General features: G+C 50.1%; 1 protein-coding gene across 1 annotated transcript; it reads right to left on the bottom strand.

Annotated features, from left to right (window-relative positions):
• Positions 1 to 13,459: 13,459 nt before the first annotated feature.
• LOC148220863 (olfactory receptor 14J1-like) lies at positions 13,460 to 14,155 on the bottom strand. The gene has a single exon (XM_088180627.1). The coding sequence runs from the start codon at positions 14,153 to 14,155 to the stop codon at positions 13,460 to 13,462; it is 696 nt and encodes a 231-aa protein (XP_088036753.1).
• Between the last annotated feature and the right edge of the window lie 1,946 nt (positions 14,156 to 16,101).

Below are 16,101 nucleotides of genomic sequence, written 5' to 3'. Positions count from 1 at the left end.
AGGGCTGGGCTGCCTGAGTACTGTTGGTGATGGGCAGTGGGCAGAGGCAGAGGTAGCAGCCAGCTCAGCACTCCGCTCCTGCCCAGGCCATGGTTCTGTGTCTGAGACTGCCCTGAGACAGAGCTCTGGCCCCACAGAGCTGCCATGACCCTGTGGAAGACGATCTTGTGCTCGCCCAGGACTGCGGAGCTGGCACAGCTAAGAGTCCTTGATGTGCTGGGGAACTGGCCAGAGCACAGCACATGCACCTCGGATGGGGACAGAACAGGTGTCTTTGCCCTGGCTGTGAGTTTCTGGAACTGGCCTTTGCTCACCCCAAGGCCGCCTCTCCAGCAGCTCTCCACCCTCCTTTCCCCTCTGCATCTCCCTGTCTCAGGTGCTGGGCTGAATCCTGGCCTAGGGGCAGCTTCAGGTGCAGCAGGCCCGGTGCTCCTCCTGCATCTCCCCTGGCCTCTCTCTGCCACGCTCAGGCCCTGCCACACTGACACCTCGGCACTGAGCGCTGTCTCAGGGTGCTTTGTCCTTTGCAGGCAACTCTGGTGATGTGGAAGATCCTCCAGGTGCCCTGTGTCCCACATGCAGTGACGATGCATTTCCCCCGCCTATTTGTCCATCTGCTCTTCCAAGTGTTCTTCAGCACTCTGGATATACCAGAGGAGGTCGATAATTTCTGGAAGGGATGCCAGGAAGAGCACGGCCTTGCCACCAGCCCCAACAGGTTCTCCATGCCTGTCCTTCTGTCCCTGACACGTCCCCAGAGAAGAAGACAGTGCTCCCAGCGTGACCTGAGCTTTGCTCTGCACACAGATTTGCAGTGCAGACCCTGAAGTCCCTGCTCTGCCAAATGCAGTATGAGAGTGTGGTGACTGCCATGGAGCGCAACCATGGCTGGGACATGCTGCTGGGTGCTGACACCCACCTTTATGCTGTAGGTCTGCTGGCCAGGTGAAATCCCCTTCTCCTCTCTTCCCTCGGGATTTGTGCTCTGTGCTCCACTCAGTCCCCGTGGACATGGGCCAGAGGCCTTGTCACTGAGGGATGGCCAAGCAGACTGGAAAAGGCTGAGAGAGGAGAGTGCCCACAAGGAGCCTCCTCCCAAATGGCCCAGGCCCCTTTGCAGGATAGTGGTGAAAGACCAGACCTCTGTGAGTCAGTCCTGGGAGATGTTTGTCCCTGGCTCACAGTCTTGCCTACTTTTACTCCTGCCAGGGAGATGTCCCATGTCTCCCGACTCTTGTGTTTCTGGATCTTTCGCTACCTACTCCGCCTTCTCAGCACACAAGAGGCATCCTGGGATCTGCCTGCCCTGGCATTCCTTGTGGAGGTGAGCCTGATGGCCAGCGCTGCCTGGCTGAGCTGCCTCCCAGCTCTCTGTCCTCTCATCACCACAGCTGCCTGGGATGGTGCCCGTGCCCCGTGCTGCTGTCTGGGCCCAGCCTTGTGTGGTTCTGGGTTCCTGCCAGCCAGGTCTTTTGTCACTGCCCTGTACCTTTCAGATCCTGGAGTGCCTGGACTTGAATGAACGCAGTGGTAACAGAGTCCTGCAAATCTTGCCACGGCACCTGAGGAGCGAGTGCAGGGACAGGCGACGCCTGGCGCTCAGGGCTCTTCTGGAGCTCACTGAAGATCCCTCGCTGGTGAGAAGGGGGCAGCGACTGAAGCTGAACTGGGCAATGCAGCCCCTTGGACATGGCTGAGCTTCGGGTGCTGGGGCAGCTGCTCCCAGCTCTCCTGCTTCCCAGTTCAGCTGCCCGAGTGCTTTGGCACAGGCCTTTGGCCTCCAGGGCAGCAGGGAGGCATTTAACAGACTTATGTTCCGCACAGACTAAAAAAATGTGCAGCCTGATTGAAAGTCTTGTGGAGCTCCTGCGGGACAGAGATGGAGAGATAGTTACATTGACAGTTATGATACTCAGCTTTATCGTGTTGGAGAAGGACATGCTGATACCCAGCCCCATCGCCCTGCAGCTGGCTGAGTCCCTCCTGCCACTCTTTGACCATGTAAGGCTCTGCGCCCACAGCCACAGCCACTGGGAGTGGCTCGGACACTTTGTGCCCTGTGAATTTGCAGACTAGCAGCCAGCTCAGCCCCGTGCAGCCAATGCTGAGGGTTTTTTTTCTTCCCTTTATACAGGATAATAGCCAGGTGCGGCTGGTGTCCATATTGCTCTTCCGAACATTGGTGACTTTTCTAATGGAAAAAGAAAAAAAGGCCCTGAAGATACACGTGCAGCAGAGCCTGCTCCCACTGTTCTTCCACTGCCATGATAAGAATCCACGTGTGGCAGAGGTGAGGACTTGTGGGCTGCTGGTGTCCCCCTGGGAGGGGGCTCGGCTGCCTCCCCATCTGGTGCCTGGCAGGCTGCAGCCTCCTCCCAGCCTTGGCACAGGGACATGAGTCCTGTGCTCTGGGCTGTGGGGCCATCTCTGCATCTCTGCTGCTCTCCAGGCCTCTCGGAAAACACTGTTTTGTGTGACCAAGTTCCTGAAGAGAAGCGAGCTTGAAAAACTGGTGAAGAAGAAGAAGCTGTGGATGTTTGCAGAGTGCCTGGTAAGGAGGGCCTGGAGGCGCCAGGCTCAGCCTGGAGAAGCCCCCTGAGCGCGGTGCTCACTGTGTGCGCTTGGCAGCTGTGTCCCTGCCCAGTGCTGCACGCAGGAGCCACAAGGGCTCTTCTCCAGGCTCCTGTGGCCCCGAGCCGGGCGCCGAAGGAGCCCCGGCCCAGCGGCTGCTGGCCGCGCCTCAGGGCTGTGCGGGCAGGGGAGGCCGGGGCCGGCCAAAGCGGGGAGCGCCTGGCAAAAGGACACAAAGCCCGGCCCGACCCTTCCCTCCCGCCGCTCTCTCCAGCTGGCAGACGACAGGAGCCGAGCGGCCGAGCACCTGCGCCAGGCCCTGCCGTACGTGCAGAGCCCACAGGAGCCCCTGCGAGAGGCGGCCATCAGGTTCATGGGTGAGCCCCGGCGCCCTCCCCGCCCCGCCCCGCCGCAGCTCGGCCTCAGCCCTGCCTGCTGCCCCGGCAGCGGCATCCGGGCCCGGCGCAGTGGAGCCCCGGCTGCCCTCGGGGCTGCTGCCGCTATCTCGCAGTCGTGCCCTTGGGAGTCAGGATGCGGCAAGGGCCCGGGCTGAGCCCTGCCGGGCCACGAGGGCGTGTGGCCACAGGGCTGGCAGCGCCGCTGGCAGGGAGCTGTGCCGCTGGGCAGAGCCGTGACAGGCTCTCTCGTTCCCAGGGCTCGCCGGACGGAGCTTGAGGAGGCAGCAGGAAGATCTGCAGCTCATCTACAGAGGTGAGTGAGGGCAGCGGGCTGTCAGCGGGGGCTGGCAGGAGTAGCTGCTAGCCCTGCCCCGGCGGCGGAGGGCTCTGCTCCCTGTACGGACGGGGGTCGGCGTGGGCAGAGCACACCGAGATTTCAGGGGCACGTGGGGGATTCGTGGCCAGCAGCTTCGGGCTGATCTCATTGGCCACTGCTCCCTCCTGGTCATGGCTAGAGCGGTCTGGGATGGCCCTGGCATGGGGGTCTCTTCGTGTCCCCACAGATCTGGAATCTGACCCTGGCTCTCTCCTTCCAGCTCTGGAGGACATGGCAGATGACAGCAGCGCTGCCGTCAGCAGCCTGGCAATTCAAACACTGTACATCCTCAAGGCACTACGGAGAACTCAATATTTCATTTTCGAGAATCTGCAAGATCAGCTCCGCAGGGCATGGAGGACACGGCCTCGTCTGTCAGATCTCGGCTGGCTGTGCTGCTGGAGTTCTCCAGAGAGCTGATCTGGGAGGCTCTGTCTGCCGATGCCACCTGAGCCAGTTGGATTTTCTTTATCTTCAAGACTGTTCTTTTATTCTTTTAGTTTTACTTTGGTATAGAAATATAGGATGTGTTATAATACACAGACTCCCAGGAGCTTTCTTTTTCTGATCAGGGTCTGCGTCGGGGGACATTGTGGCATCGGGGAAGAGGGGGAAAGGGTTCCGCTCAGCAAGCTGCCCAGACATGCAGTGTTACAGGGAAAATGTCCAGAAGCCCCTTGGCCTTTAGTGGTTATGCTGAAGCCTTTGTGCTGGTGACAGAGCGGGTGGGCAGGGGCCGGAGCTGCAGGGATCCCTTCGAGACCGGTGCCTGGAGATGGCCACGACTCCTGTCCCAGCCAGGAACCACCATCGGTGTCCTCCTGCCCGGGTGTTGCTGGCTGGATTGCTGAGGGCTCTGAGGTGCCTCTTGATCCAGCTCCATAAGCAGCCCCCGGGCAGATGCCTTTTTCCTGACACCTGGCTGCTCTGGTGCTTCCCCAAAGCCTCTTCCAGCCCTGCAGCTAAATCCCTCGAGGCTGGGACACCCCTCAGCAGGACAGTGGGGACATCCCCAAGGTGCCCAGGTTGGGCTGGCTGGGGACAAGGAGCACAAGGCTCCTCTGCTGGGGCACATGATGAGGTAGTGGGCAGTCAGATGAACTGAGATTTTACCCCCAAAATATTCCCCATTCCTACCTAGATGAGCCAAGAACTGGAAACTGGGAATGAGCAAAATTCCTCATATGTGGTGGTGGATTCAGCTGGAGGATTTGAAACTTGGTAGGAAAACAGCTGGAATTGGAGCAAGTTTATCTGAGAGGCGTGAGAATGGCAGGATATGCCAGCATCAGAGCACTCGGGATTCCAAGGAAGAAACCATAAAACCCTCTTTTCCAGGAGATACCAACCGTCTGCATCATTCCTGGGATTTTTCCCGAGAGGAATTGCAGAAATTCCAATATAGCGGGGCACCAGGGCCTGAAAGGGCCCAAAGTTTTGGTTTTATTTGAAAATTTTTTTGAGTTTAAAATTTTTCTTTTTTTTCCCATGAAAATCCCACTTTTCCTTTCTGATGAAACTGGAACTTCTCTCCTTTCGTGTAGTGCTGCTTTTGCCCATCCTGCTTCTGCAATATTTTTAGAAACTTCTATAAAATGGTGAAAATACTGATGGATTGTGGCCTTTTTTCATTCTTGTTACTTGTGATGCAATTGCAGTGAAAAGAAGAGAAAAAACCGATAAGAAATGCCAAAAAAAAGATTAAAAATGAGAATTTTACCATGTATCAGGACCTGGCTTTTTGTTATAAAGCTTTGTTTGTCTAGTGCTCTTTATGATAAAATAAAATTGTAGGAGACTCTGAGTATGTTAAAAAAACAAACAAACAACTGAAATTTGAAAAAAACAATTGAGAAGGTTCTAAATATTTCTTCTTTGTAGATTTTTTGGGGAGTAAATGTTTAGTGCTTTATTTGGTTTTGGTGGGAATTTGGAAGTGAAACAGGAGGATTCAAAATTCCCAACAGCAGAAATGCTGTAATTCCATGGGAATTTGTGTGGGGAAATGGAATAGTCTAAATTCCTGACAACTGGAACATAGTTATTCCATGGGAATTTGCTGTGATTTTGCGACTGCATCTGGCACATTCTAAATTCCTAACACCCGGAATGCCATAATTCCATGGGAAATTGAGAGGAGAAATGGGGGATTCTCAGTTCCTGACCCTTGGAATTCTGTTATTCCATGGGGATTATGGTGCAGAACTGGAAGATTCCAAATTCTTGACTCCCAGAATTCTCTTATTCCCTAGGAATTTGGGAAGGGAACTGGCAAATTCTCAATTCCCAATGTCCAGAATGTCGCTATTCCATTGGATTTTTGGAAGGGGACTAGAAGATTCCAAATTCCCCATGCCTGGAAGGCTGTTATTGCATTGGAATTATGGGAGGGCATATGGACAATTTGAAATTCCCCATTCCTGGGGGTGTGTTATTCCATGGGAATTTGGGAGGGCATATGGGTGATTCGAAAATCCTGATACCCAGAATGCATGTCCTTCATGGGAATTTGGGTGGGAAAGTGGAGTATCCTAAATTCCTGACACCCGGAATTCACTTATTCCAATGGAATTTGGTGGAGATTTCTGAGGGCATATGGGAGATTGTAAATTCCCACCAGCCAGAATGCCATTATTCTATGAGAAATTGGGAGGTGAACTGGAGGATTCAAGATCCCAATGCTTAGAATAACTTTATTCCATGGGAATTTCCGTGGGGAACTGGAGTATTCGAAATTCCCGACACCTGGAATGCTGTTTTTCCATTGGAATTTGGTAAGAATTTGAGGAGGCATATGGGGGACTGTAAATTCTTTAAACCCAGAATGCCATTATTCCATGGGAAATTCAAAGGGGAACTGGAAGATTCTCAATTCCTGACACCTGGAATACTGTTATTCCATGGAGATTTTGGTGCGGAGCTGGAGGATTCCAAATTCTTGACTCCCAGAATTCTCTTATTCCCTAGGAATTTGAGAAGGGAATTGGCAAATTCTCAATTCTCACTGCCCAGAATGTCGTTTTTCCATGGGCTTTTTGGAAGGGAACTAGAGGATTCCAAGTTCTCCATTCCTGCTAGGCTGTTTTCCATTGGAATTATGGAGCATATGGATTATTCCTAATTCCTGACTCCTGAAATGCCATTATTCCATGGAAATTTGGGAGAGGAACTGCAGGCTTCTAAATTCCCGGTGCCCGGAATGCTGTAATTCCATACTTTTGGTGGGAATTTGGGAGTGAAAAGGGAGGATTCCGTATTCCCAACACCCAAATACGGTTTTTCGAGTATTTTTGTGGGAATGTAATAGGTCATATGGAGAACTCGAAAATCCCCAAACCTGGAATGCAGCTATTCTGTGACAGTTTGGGAGGGGCACTGGAGGATTCAAAATTCTGAATGCCTGCACTGCTCTTATTCCATGGTTTTGTTGGGAATTTGCAGGAGGAAGTGGAGAATTCTAAATTCTCAACACACAAAATATCATTATTTCATGGCACTCTGGTGGGAATTTGGGACAGGAAATGGAGTATTTGAAACTCCCAACTCCAGAAATGTGGCTATTCCATGGGAATTTGGAACGGGAACTTGAGGATTCTAAATTCGCATTGAGAGGAATGGTGTAATTCCATGTTTTTGGTGGGAATTGAGCAGGATATCTAGAAGATTCTAAATCCCCAATGCCAGGAATGCTGTAATTCCATGGGAATTAGTGAGGGGAATTGGAAGGTTCAAAATTCCCAACACCGAGAATGCCATTATTTCACAGCAAATTGGTGAGGAACTGGAGTCTTCAAAATTCCTCACACCTGGAATGCTGCTACTGCATAGAAATTTGGTGCAAATCTTGGAGGATGTATTGGGGATTCTAAATTTGAAAAACCCGGAATGCCATTATTCCATGGGAATTTGGTGGGGGGAAGTGGAGGATTCAAGATTCCCCATGGCTGGAAAGCTGTTATTCCATGGCAATTTGACAGGGCATATAGACGATTTGAAATTCCTGACACCTGGAATGCCATTATTCCATGTTTTTTGTAGGAATTTGGAAGAGGAAGTGGAGGATCCCAAATTCCCAACACACCAAATGTGGTTATACCATGGTCATTTGGGAGGAGAGACGGAGGATTCTAAATTCCCATTGCCTGGAATGCTGTAATTCAATTGTTTTAGTGGGAATGTTGGAGGGAAGCAGGACGATTCTAAATTCTCAATGCCCGGAATGCTGTTATTCCATGGGTATTAGTCAGGGGAACCAGAGGTTACAAAATTCCCTACTCCAGTATTGCCATTATACCAAAGCAAATTCGATGGGGAAATTGGTGAATTCGAATTTCCTGTCACCGGGAGTGCTGCTATTTCATGGGAATTTGGTGGGAATTTGGGAGGTTGTACGGGGGATTCTAAATTCCTGAAACCGAGAATGCCATTATTACATGGGAATTTGGGAGGAGAACTGCCAAATTCTAAATATCCAATGAGGATTATCCAATAGAGGATTACAATATCCCCATGCCTGGATGGCTGTTATTCTATTGGAATTTGGGAGCGGAACTGGAGGATTTCATATTCCCAATGTCCATAGTGCTGTAATTCCATGGCCTTGCTGTGAATTGGAGAGTGCAACAGGCGGATACCATATTCCCAACACCATGAATGCTGTTTTTCTGAGGCTTTCGTGGGAATTTAAGTGGGCATATGGCTGTTTCGAAAATCCCCATACCCAGAATGCAGCTATTCTCTGGGATAATGGAAGGGAAAGTGGAGGATTCTAAATTCTCAACACAAAAAATGTCATTATTTAGTTACAATTTGATTGGATTTGGGAGTGGAACTGGATCATTCGAAATTCCCAACCCACTAAAATGGTTATTCCATGGGAATTTGGAAGGGGAACATGAGGATTCTACGTTCCCCATGCCTGGAAGGCTGTTATTCCATTGGAATTTGGGAGCGGAACTGGAGGATTCCAAACTCCCAATGCTCAGAGTGCTGCAATTCCATGGTTTTGCTGGGAATTTCATAGTGCAACTGGCGGATACCATATTCCCAAAACCATGAATGATGTTTTTCTGAGGTTTTCGTGGGAATTTAGGTGGGCATATGGATGTTTCCATAATCCCCAAACCCGGAACACAGCTATTCTCTGGGATTATGGAAGGGGAAATGGAGGATTCTAAATTCTCAACACACAAAGTGTCATTATTTCGTTATGGTTTGATTGGAATTTGGGAGTGGAACTGGATCATTCGAAATTCCCAACACGCTGAAATGGTTATTCCATGGGAATTTGGAAGGGGAACATGAGGATTCTACATTCCCAATGCCTGGAATGCCCTTATTCCCTAAACATTTGCGAGGGAAACAGGCAGATTCCAAGTACTCAGCTCCCAGAATGCTGTTATTCCATGGGAATTTGAGTGGAGAACTAGATGAAACTCAATTCTCCATGCCTGGGTATGTGTTATTCCATGGGAAGATGGGAGACCATATGGGCGATTCGAAATTCCTGATAGCTGGAAGACTGTTATTCTGTGGGAATTTGGATGCGGAAATGGGCTATCCTAAATTCCTGGCACCTGGAATGCTGCTATTCCATGGGAATTTGGTGGGATTTTGGGACTTCTTATGGGGGTTTCCAAATTACAGAGTAACAGAATGCCACGATTCCATGGGAATTTGGGAGGGGAAGGAGATGATTCTCAGTTCCTGAAATCTGGAATGTTGTTATTCCATGGGAATGTGGTTGTCCTGGGGTACAATGCAAAAACGTGTATTCTATCACCATCTGTTAAAATGCGGGAGGGGTTGTGATCCTTATCTCTGTGGGAGATATCCTCTGCTGATGTGCCATCTGATAAGATCGGGGGATGATCATCGTTATCTTTTCACAACCCATCCTTCTTCCAGAAGATATATTCCATTAATGGGCCATTAAGTCCTATTGTGTGACTGATAAGATTACATCATCCCATTGGGAGATGCTCCAGCCAGGGGCAGGAGCCAAGCCTTTCCTACCTAGATAAAAAACTGGGGTTTGGGACGCAAAAGCAGCCCTTTCCACTGGATCCCAGAGGAAAGTCGGACCTTTTCCACATCATCACTGGATCTTCGGAGGAAAACTGCACCTTCTACAGGAGCACTGCTTCAACTGAACCACATCTGTCATCCAGGAGGACTGCAGCCACCATTTATACGGACTGCTACCAACACACTGACTGACAGGGTGTCAGGTTGTATTCTGACTGTCGGTGGTTTTTCTTATGTATTATTGCATGTATTCTATTTTTTCTCCTTTTTCCTATTAAATTGTATTACTGACTTGGAGTCTCTCACTGGTTTTGCTTTCAAACCAGCACAGTCACCTTTCTCATAGGGACAGTGTGAGCAGAAATGATCTCTGTAAGCAGAATTCTCTAAGTCTTTCAGCTGAATTCTCTGTCCCTGTCCTTTATCTGGATCTCTGTTGCAGATGCATGCTGCTGGTGCCATTCTCACCTTTAACCCCTCTTTTGAATGCAGACAGATGTTCCCAGGTGTGTTAAGCAGGTGTTGCTCAGTGTTTATTCAAAGCTTTTGTATCCTCATGGAACCAAGGAGACCATTATGACACAGTGGGGGCTGATGGAACCAAGGAGACAATTGTGACAGTTCAGAGCCTCACAGAAACAAGGCTCCATTGTGACACTGAGGGCAATCATGGAACCCAGCAGACCATGGTGACACAGCAATGTCACATGGAACCAATGGTCCGTTATGACAATGCAGATCCAAGGAGACCATGGGACACTATGTGACCTCATGGATCCAAGGGGCCATTTTGACACTGAAGAACTTCATGGAACCCAGGGTCCATTGTGAAACAGCAGTGCCTCATTGGAACAAAGGAACCATTGTTGACAGCACAGAAACTCATGGAACCAAGGGGCTGTGGTGACACAGCAGAGCCACATGGAGCAAAGGACACCAGTGACATTTAGGAACCTTATGGAACTGAGGGTCCCCTATGACACTGCAGAAACAAGGACACCATGGTGACACTATGGCAGCTCATGGAACCAAGTAGATATTGTGACACTCCAGGGCCTCGTTGAACCAGGGACACCACTGTGACACTCCAGAACCTCATGGTGCTGAGGGTTTATTGTGACACAGCAGGGTCCCATGGAACCCATTGTCCATTGTGACAATGCAGATCCCAGGGGGCCATGGTTACTTTACGGAACCTCGTGGAACCAAGGGTCCATTGTGACAAAGCAAGGCCTTGTGGAACCAAGGAGAGCATTTTGACACAATGGAACCTCGTGGAACCAAGGGTCCGTTGTTAGAATCCAGAACCAAGGACACCATTGTGACAGTCCAGAACCTCATGGGACCAAGATTCCATTGTTACACAGTGGCACTTGATGGAACCAAGGAGCCACTGTAGCACAGCAAAGCTGCATGAAACCTATGGTCCATAGTGATACTGCGGATCCAGGGAAACCATGGCGATACCACGGAACCTCATGGAACCAAGAGTCCAGTGTGACACAGCAGAACCTCTTGGAATCAAGGCAACCATGTTAGGCTATGGAGCCTCATGGAACCAAGAGGCCATTGTGACATTGCGGGGCCTCATTTGAACAAAGGACATGGTTGATGTGTCAGGACCTCATGGGAACAATGGGACATTGTGACACTGCAGAGCCTCATGGAACCAAGGACACCACTGTGACACTGAGGAATCTTATGGAACCAAGCAGCCATTTTCACACTGAGGAACCAAGGAGAGCATTGACAGTACAAAACCTCCTGGAACTGAGGGGCCATTGTCCTACTGCGAGGCCTCGTGGAACCAAGGGGCCATGGTGACGCTCTGGGGCCCTGTTGAACCAAATATTCATTGTGACACTGTGGGGGTGCTTGTAACCAATTGTCCATTATGATACTGCAGATCCAAGAGACTGTGGTGACACTATGGCAGTTCATGGAACCAAGGGGCTGTTGTGACACACCAAGGCCTCGTGGCACCAAGGAGAGCATTGTGGCAGTGCAGAACCAAGGAGGTCATTTTGACAGTACAGATCCAAGGGTCCATTGTTATCCAGCAGGGACTCATGGAACCAAGGGGCCATTGTGAAACTGTGCAAGGGCCATAATGGTGTCAGGGACACCACTGATACTGAATCCCACAGGATAGAAACTTCTAAACACAGTTTTGAGTATTTGAAAGCAGGTATTATTTATTACATCATGCTGGTCACTCAGGGGATCCTTCATCCGTTCAAGTGCACTGAGCATCGAATGAACAGTTTTTATCACACACACTGATTATCTATTCATGAGTTATCCCCAATTCCTTTCACTTTATTTGACATAATTGCACCCCTTATCAAAAATCCTTACATGGTTCCTTGGAGTCTGTCTTTGACATCCAATGTTTTAGGTTGTTGTTCCTCGATCCCTGCTTTTGAATGATGGCAATTTCCTTGTTTTGCATAATTTCTGCTTTGTCAGCCTTGCAGAGCTGAGCTGGCATCATGTTTGCATTTTGTGTGACTTCTGTATGTGGGACTTACATCCTTTATCTGTATTTCCAAGGCTGTTCTGTTCTACTTTCCTTGATAAGTGTAAATGTTGTTCTGTTCTCCCTGCCCTTGTCACAGTGCACACCCCACATGAGGCGTGTCTGCAACCCCCTCCAACCCATGGGCTTGGCTGGGCAAGTGTTCCTGAGGGAACAGAGATGGGACAGCTGGGCTGGATGACCCAAGGGTTGTTCCATTCCATGTCACACCATGATCAGCAGTAAATGGAGAGAAGAGAGGGGCAAGGGGCATAGAGGATTAGTTTCTTTTTTAAGATTTTTTTTATTAAAACAGCACCTACACATACAGAATCCTTTCCTGCCACAAGGTGGTTAAACATTTTCCACTGCTAGGAGATTTCCTGTGGATTTTCTTTACTTCTGTTTGTGACCTTTGACTTTTGTGGTTGGTTGGTTGGTTGGTTGGTTGGTTGAGTTGTTTGTGGGTTTTTTGGTTGTTGCGGGTGGGTCTTGCTTTGTTTTTTTTGTTTGGGTTTGATTTTTCCATATTGAACTGCCTTTTTTTCTGATACATAAATTCAACCTTTTTTGTGGCTTGGTTGACACCTGATGGCAAGAGAAATTTACCCAACTCAGTCATTTTGCCAAATTACATTTTGCAGTCACCATTAACCAGATGAATTCGGTCACAGACTCCCTGCAACTTGGCAGCATGCACAAAGGAATTGAAAGTGCATTTCATGCCATTGTAGAGATAATAGAAATGTTCCACAGGGTCTGGTCACTGAGGGATGTCACCAGGGAGTGGCTGCCAAGAGGACTCTGTGCCATGGATGACATTTCACCCTCACTGTTCAGTCAAATTCGCACCCACCCCATGTTCCCCTCCTGCAGCCCAGCTCTCTCCAATCTGGCTCTGAGGAGAGCACAGCAGACCATGTCCCAGGCCTGGCTAAAGTCTGGGCACACAACATCCCCTTCTTTTCCCTCCCACAGGGGTTCTGCAATCCCTGCCTTGTGCTGCCAGTGTCTGGAATGGCTGCAGGAGGATTTGCCACCTGCCCTTTCCTGCTGAGCCTGACCAGTCTGTGACTGTCCCAGTGCCCCTCCTGCTCTGTTTGCAGACTGGTTCCATGTCTGCCCTTCCCAAGTGCCCAGGACCCTCTGGGATGGCTCTGTCCTTTCCAAGGGGTTTGAGAGAGGTCTCACAGAGACACTGCCCAGCCTTCTCAACATCCTTAACACCAAAGACCTTTTCTGCATCCCTCAATTCCTGGTCAGTGCCCAGAACACAGCACAACCCTGTCCAGGTCCTCAGGGTGGTTCAGAAGGGAGGTAGCTCTGATTTCTCCCCACAGACCAGAGTATTTCACTTAAAAAATGTACAGAGAATAAACTTTTAAAAAGACATTGTGCTATAAAGGAAAGGTAAATATTGATGCACAAATATTATGAGTGGTGAAATTAATTTGTGAAATACATTATAACAGTAGAAAAATAGTATAACAGGAGCAAAAAGTTACGAAGAGGAGCAAAACAGATAATAGTTACTTCCATTCTGAGTGCTTTGCAGAAGAAAGGCACGGTTTATTGCTTCAGAAAAAATCCAGTCAAACCTTTACTCAGGGCATCCTTGAGCTCCTGGTTCCTCAGGCTGTAGATGAGTGGGTTCAGGGCTGGAGGCACTAATGTGTACATCGCTGACAAAGAGAGATCCAATGCTGGGGAGGAGATGGAGGGGGCCTTCAGGTTAGCAAACATGCCAGTGCTGATAAACAGAGAGACCACAGCCAGGTGAGGGAGGCAGGTGGAAAAGGCTTTGTGCCGTCCCTGCTCAGAGGGGATCCTCAGCACAGCCCTGAAGATCTGCACATAGGAGAAAACAATAAACACAAAACAACCAAAAGCTAAAAAGACACTAATAATGATAAGCCAAACATCCCTAAGGTAGGAGAGTGAACAGGAGAGTTTGAGGATCTGTGGGATTTCACAGAAGAACTGGCCCAGGGCATTGCCATGGCACAGGGGCAGGGAAAATGTATTGGCTGTGTGCAGCAGAGCATTGAGAAAGCCACTGGCCCAGGCAGCTGCTGCCATGTGGGCACAAGCTCTGCTGCCCAGGAGGGTCCCGTAGTGCAGGGGTTTGCAGATGGACACGGAGAGGTCTTGGCACATGATGGTCAGGAGGGAAAACTCTGCTGAGATGAAGAACTTAAAGAAAAACACTTGTGCAGCACATCCTGTGTAGGAGATGTTTCTGGTGTCCCAGAGGGAATTGTGCATGGCTTTGGGGACAGTGGTGCAGATGGAGCCCAGGTCGCTGAGGGCCAGGTTGAGCAGGAAGAAGAACATGGGGGTGTGCAGGTGGTGGCCGCAGGCTACGGCGCTGATGATGAGGCCGTTGGCCAGGAGGGCAGCCAGGGAGATGGCCAGGAAGAGGCAGAAGTGCAGGAGCTGCAGCTGCCGCGTGTCTGCCAATGGCAGCAGGAGGAAGTGGCTGATGGAGCTGCTGTTGTTTCGTGTCTCTTTGCCTCATGGACTGTTGAAAGAAGACATTGGAAACCTGAGACAAATTTCCTTGAGTCAATCCTACGCTACTTTTTAAAAATTTACTTAAAATTGCTTCTCTTTCATTGGGGAAATTCCACTCTCCTTTTTTTTTTTATCTTTCAGCTTGCGATTTTTCTTTTTTCAGGGGGATAATTTTTTTTTCAGCATTGATCTCAGCCTGAACACTGGGGAGCCCAGAGAGAAACGGGGCTCCCTGTGCCTCAGTGCAGTCAGACCTGCAGTTCCTCAGAGATGTGCCCTTTGCTCAATGTACCTGACTGTAATTCAGGGTGATAACACTTAAAATGGGCTTAAAAAAAAAAAAAAAAAAGATGTCATGAAAGCTCAATTTTTACAAGAAATTTCCCTAAAGTTTTCTTGTATTTTTTGTTTGGTTTGGTGGTTTGTTTGGTTTTTTGTGTGTATATTGCTGAACAGAGAGGGATACCAAGGTTTGAACTGGCTCTCTGTTGCCTGGACTTGTGCCTACTGGGAGCTGTTTCTCTCTATCCAAGCCTTGTCCCTGCCAGTGCTGCCAGAGCCCAGCCCAGCCCTGGGGGCTCAGCTCTGCCCTGCACACCCCTCCCAGCACAGGGCACTGCCCAGGGCCATCTCCCTGCCAGCAGGGCCTTAAGGGCAGCTCACACAAACTGAGATGCTGCAAGCCAAGGTGCTGCTGCTGCTGTCTGTAGGCACAGGAGGGTGAGGAGGCACTTTGTGAGGGAGATGTGAGGCAGATGTGCTGAAGCTCAGTGGGACAGTGCAGGAGTGTCAGTGACACAGACACACCTGACAGCCCCTTTGCCTTGCCTTGAGGAGAAAGCTGAGAGCAGCCCTGGCCATGCAGCACCATCTCCACAGCAGGAGGAATCTGCCCTGATGGGGGTGGCTCCTTGCACCTCCAACTTCTCCCCACAGTGCATGGGGAGCTGCCAGGCAGGCTGAGAGCTGTCCCTGGCAGGTGGCACATGGCCTGGGCTGGCCAAGAGCCCTGAGTGCTGCAGGAGCTGCTCTGCAGGACAGCCCTGGGCAGCCCTGGCTGCAGCCCCAGCTTCAGCCCCTGCAGCCGTCCCTGGCAGCAGGAGCCGTCCTGCCCTGTCCCTCTGACGGTGCCCAGGGCAGCCCCGCTCTGCAGCACATCCTCCTCCTCCTCCTGCTGTGCCTCAGAGAAACTGGGAGAGTCCTCCTGACACATCCCCCCGGCTGTGGGCTGTGCTGGCTCCAGGAGATCCCTCCAGGAGCACAGGGGACATTGCCCTGCACCCACACACTCACCATGTCCAGGGCTGTGAAGATGTTTCCCCAAGTGCAGTCTCAGCTCAATGTCTTCCCAGTCCTGATTGCCTTGAGCCTGTCTGTGCCTGGCTCCTGTGCCCTCAGTGCCTGCAGGCAGTGCCCTCAGCCCTGCTGGGCTGGCAGAGGAGCTGCTCCTCAGCAGAAATGTCTTTTTGAAGCTTCTCTTCGTTTACCTTGGGAGCTGCCTCTGTGCCAGGAGCCCGGCCCAGCTCAGCAGCACAGACACAGCACAAGGACTTTAATGAATCTCTTGAGGCTTTAGTTTGCTTTACATAATAATCATTCCCTGAGAGAGTGTTCAAAAAACTTTTCAAGAACTAAAATCTAAATTAAAATACTGAAGTTTCTTCAAGTTTTAATGAGTCCCACTGTGAGACATGACT

The sequence above is a fragment of the Sturnus vulgaris genome, chromosome 30, assembly GCF_052056855.1.
Source record: "Sturnus vulgaris isolate bStuVul1 chromosome 30, bStuVul1.hap1, whole genome shotgun sequence".
NCBI classification, from domain to species: Eukaryota; Metazoa; Chordata; class Aves; order Passeriformes; family Sturnidae; genus Sturnus; species Sturnus vulgaris.
Note: the sequence above shows the minus strand (reverse complement) of the source record. Positions and strands in the feature narration are given on the sequence as shown.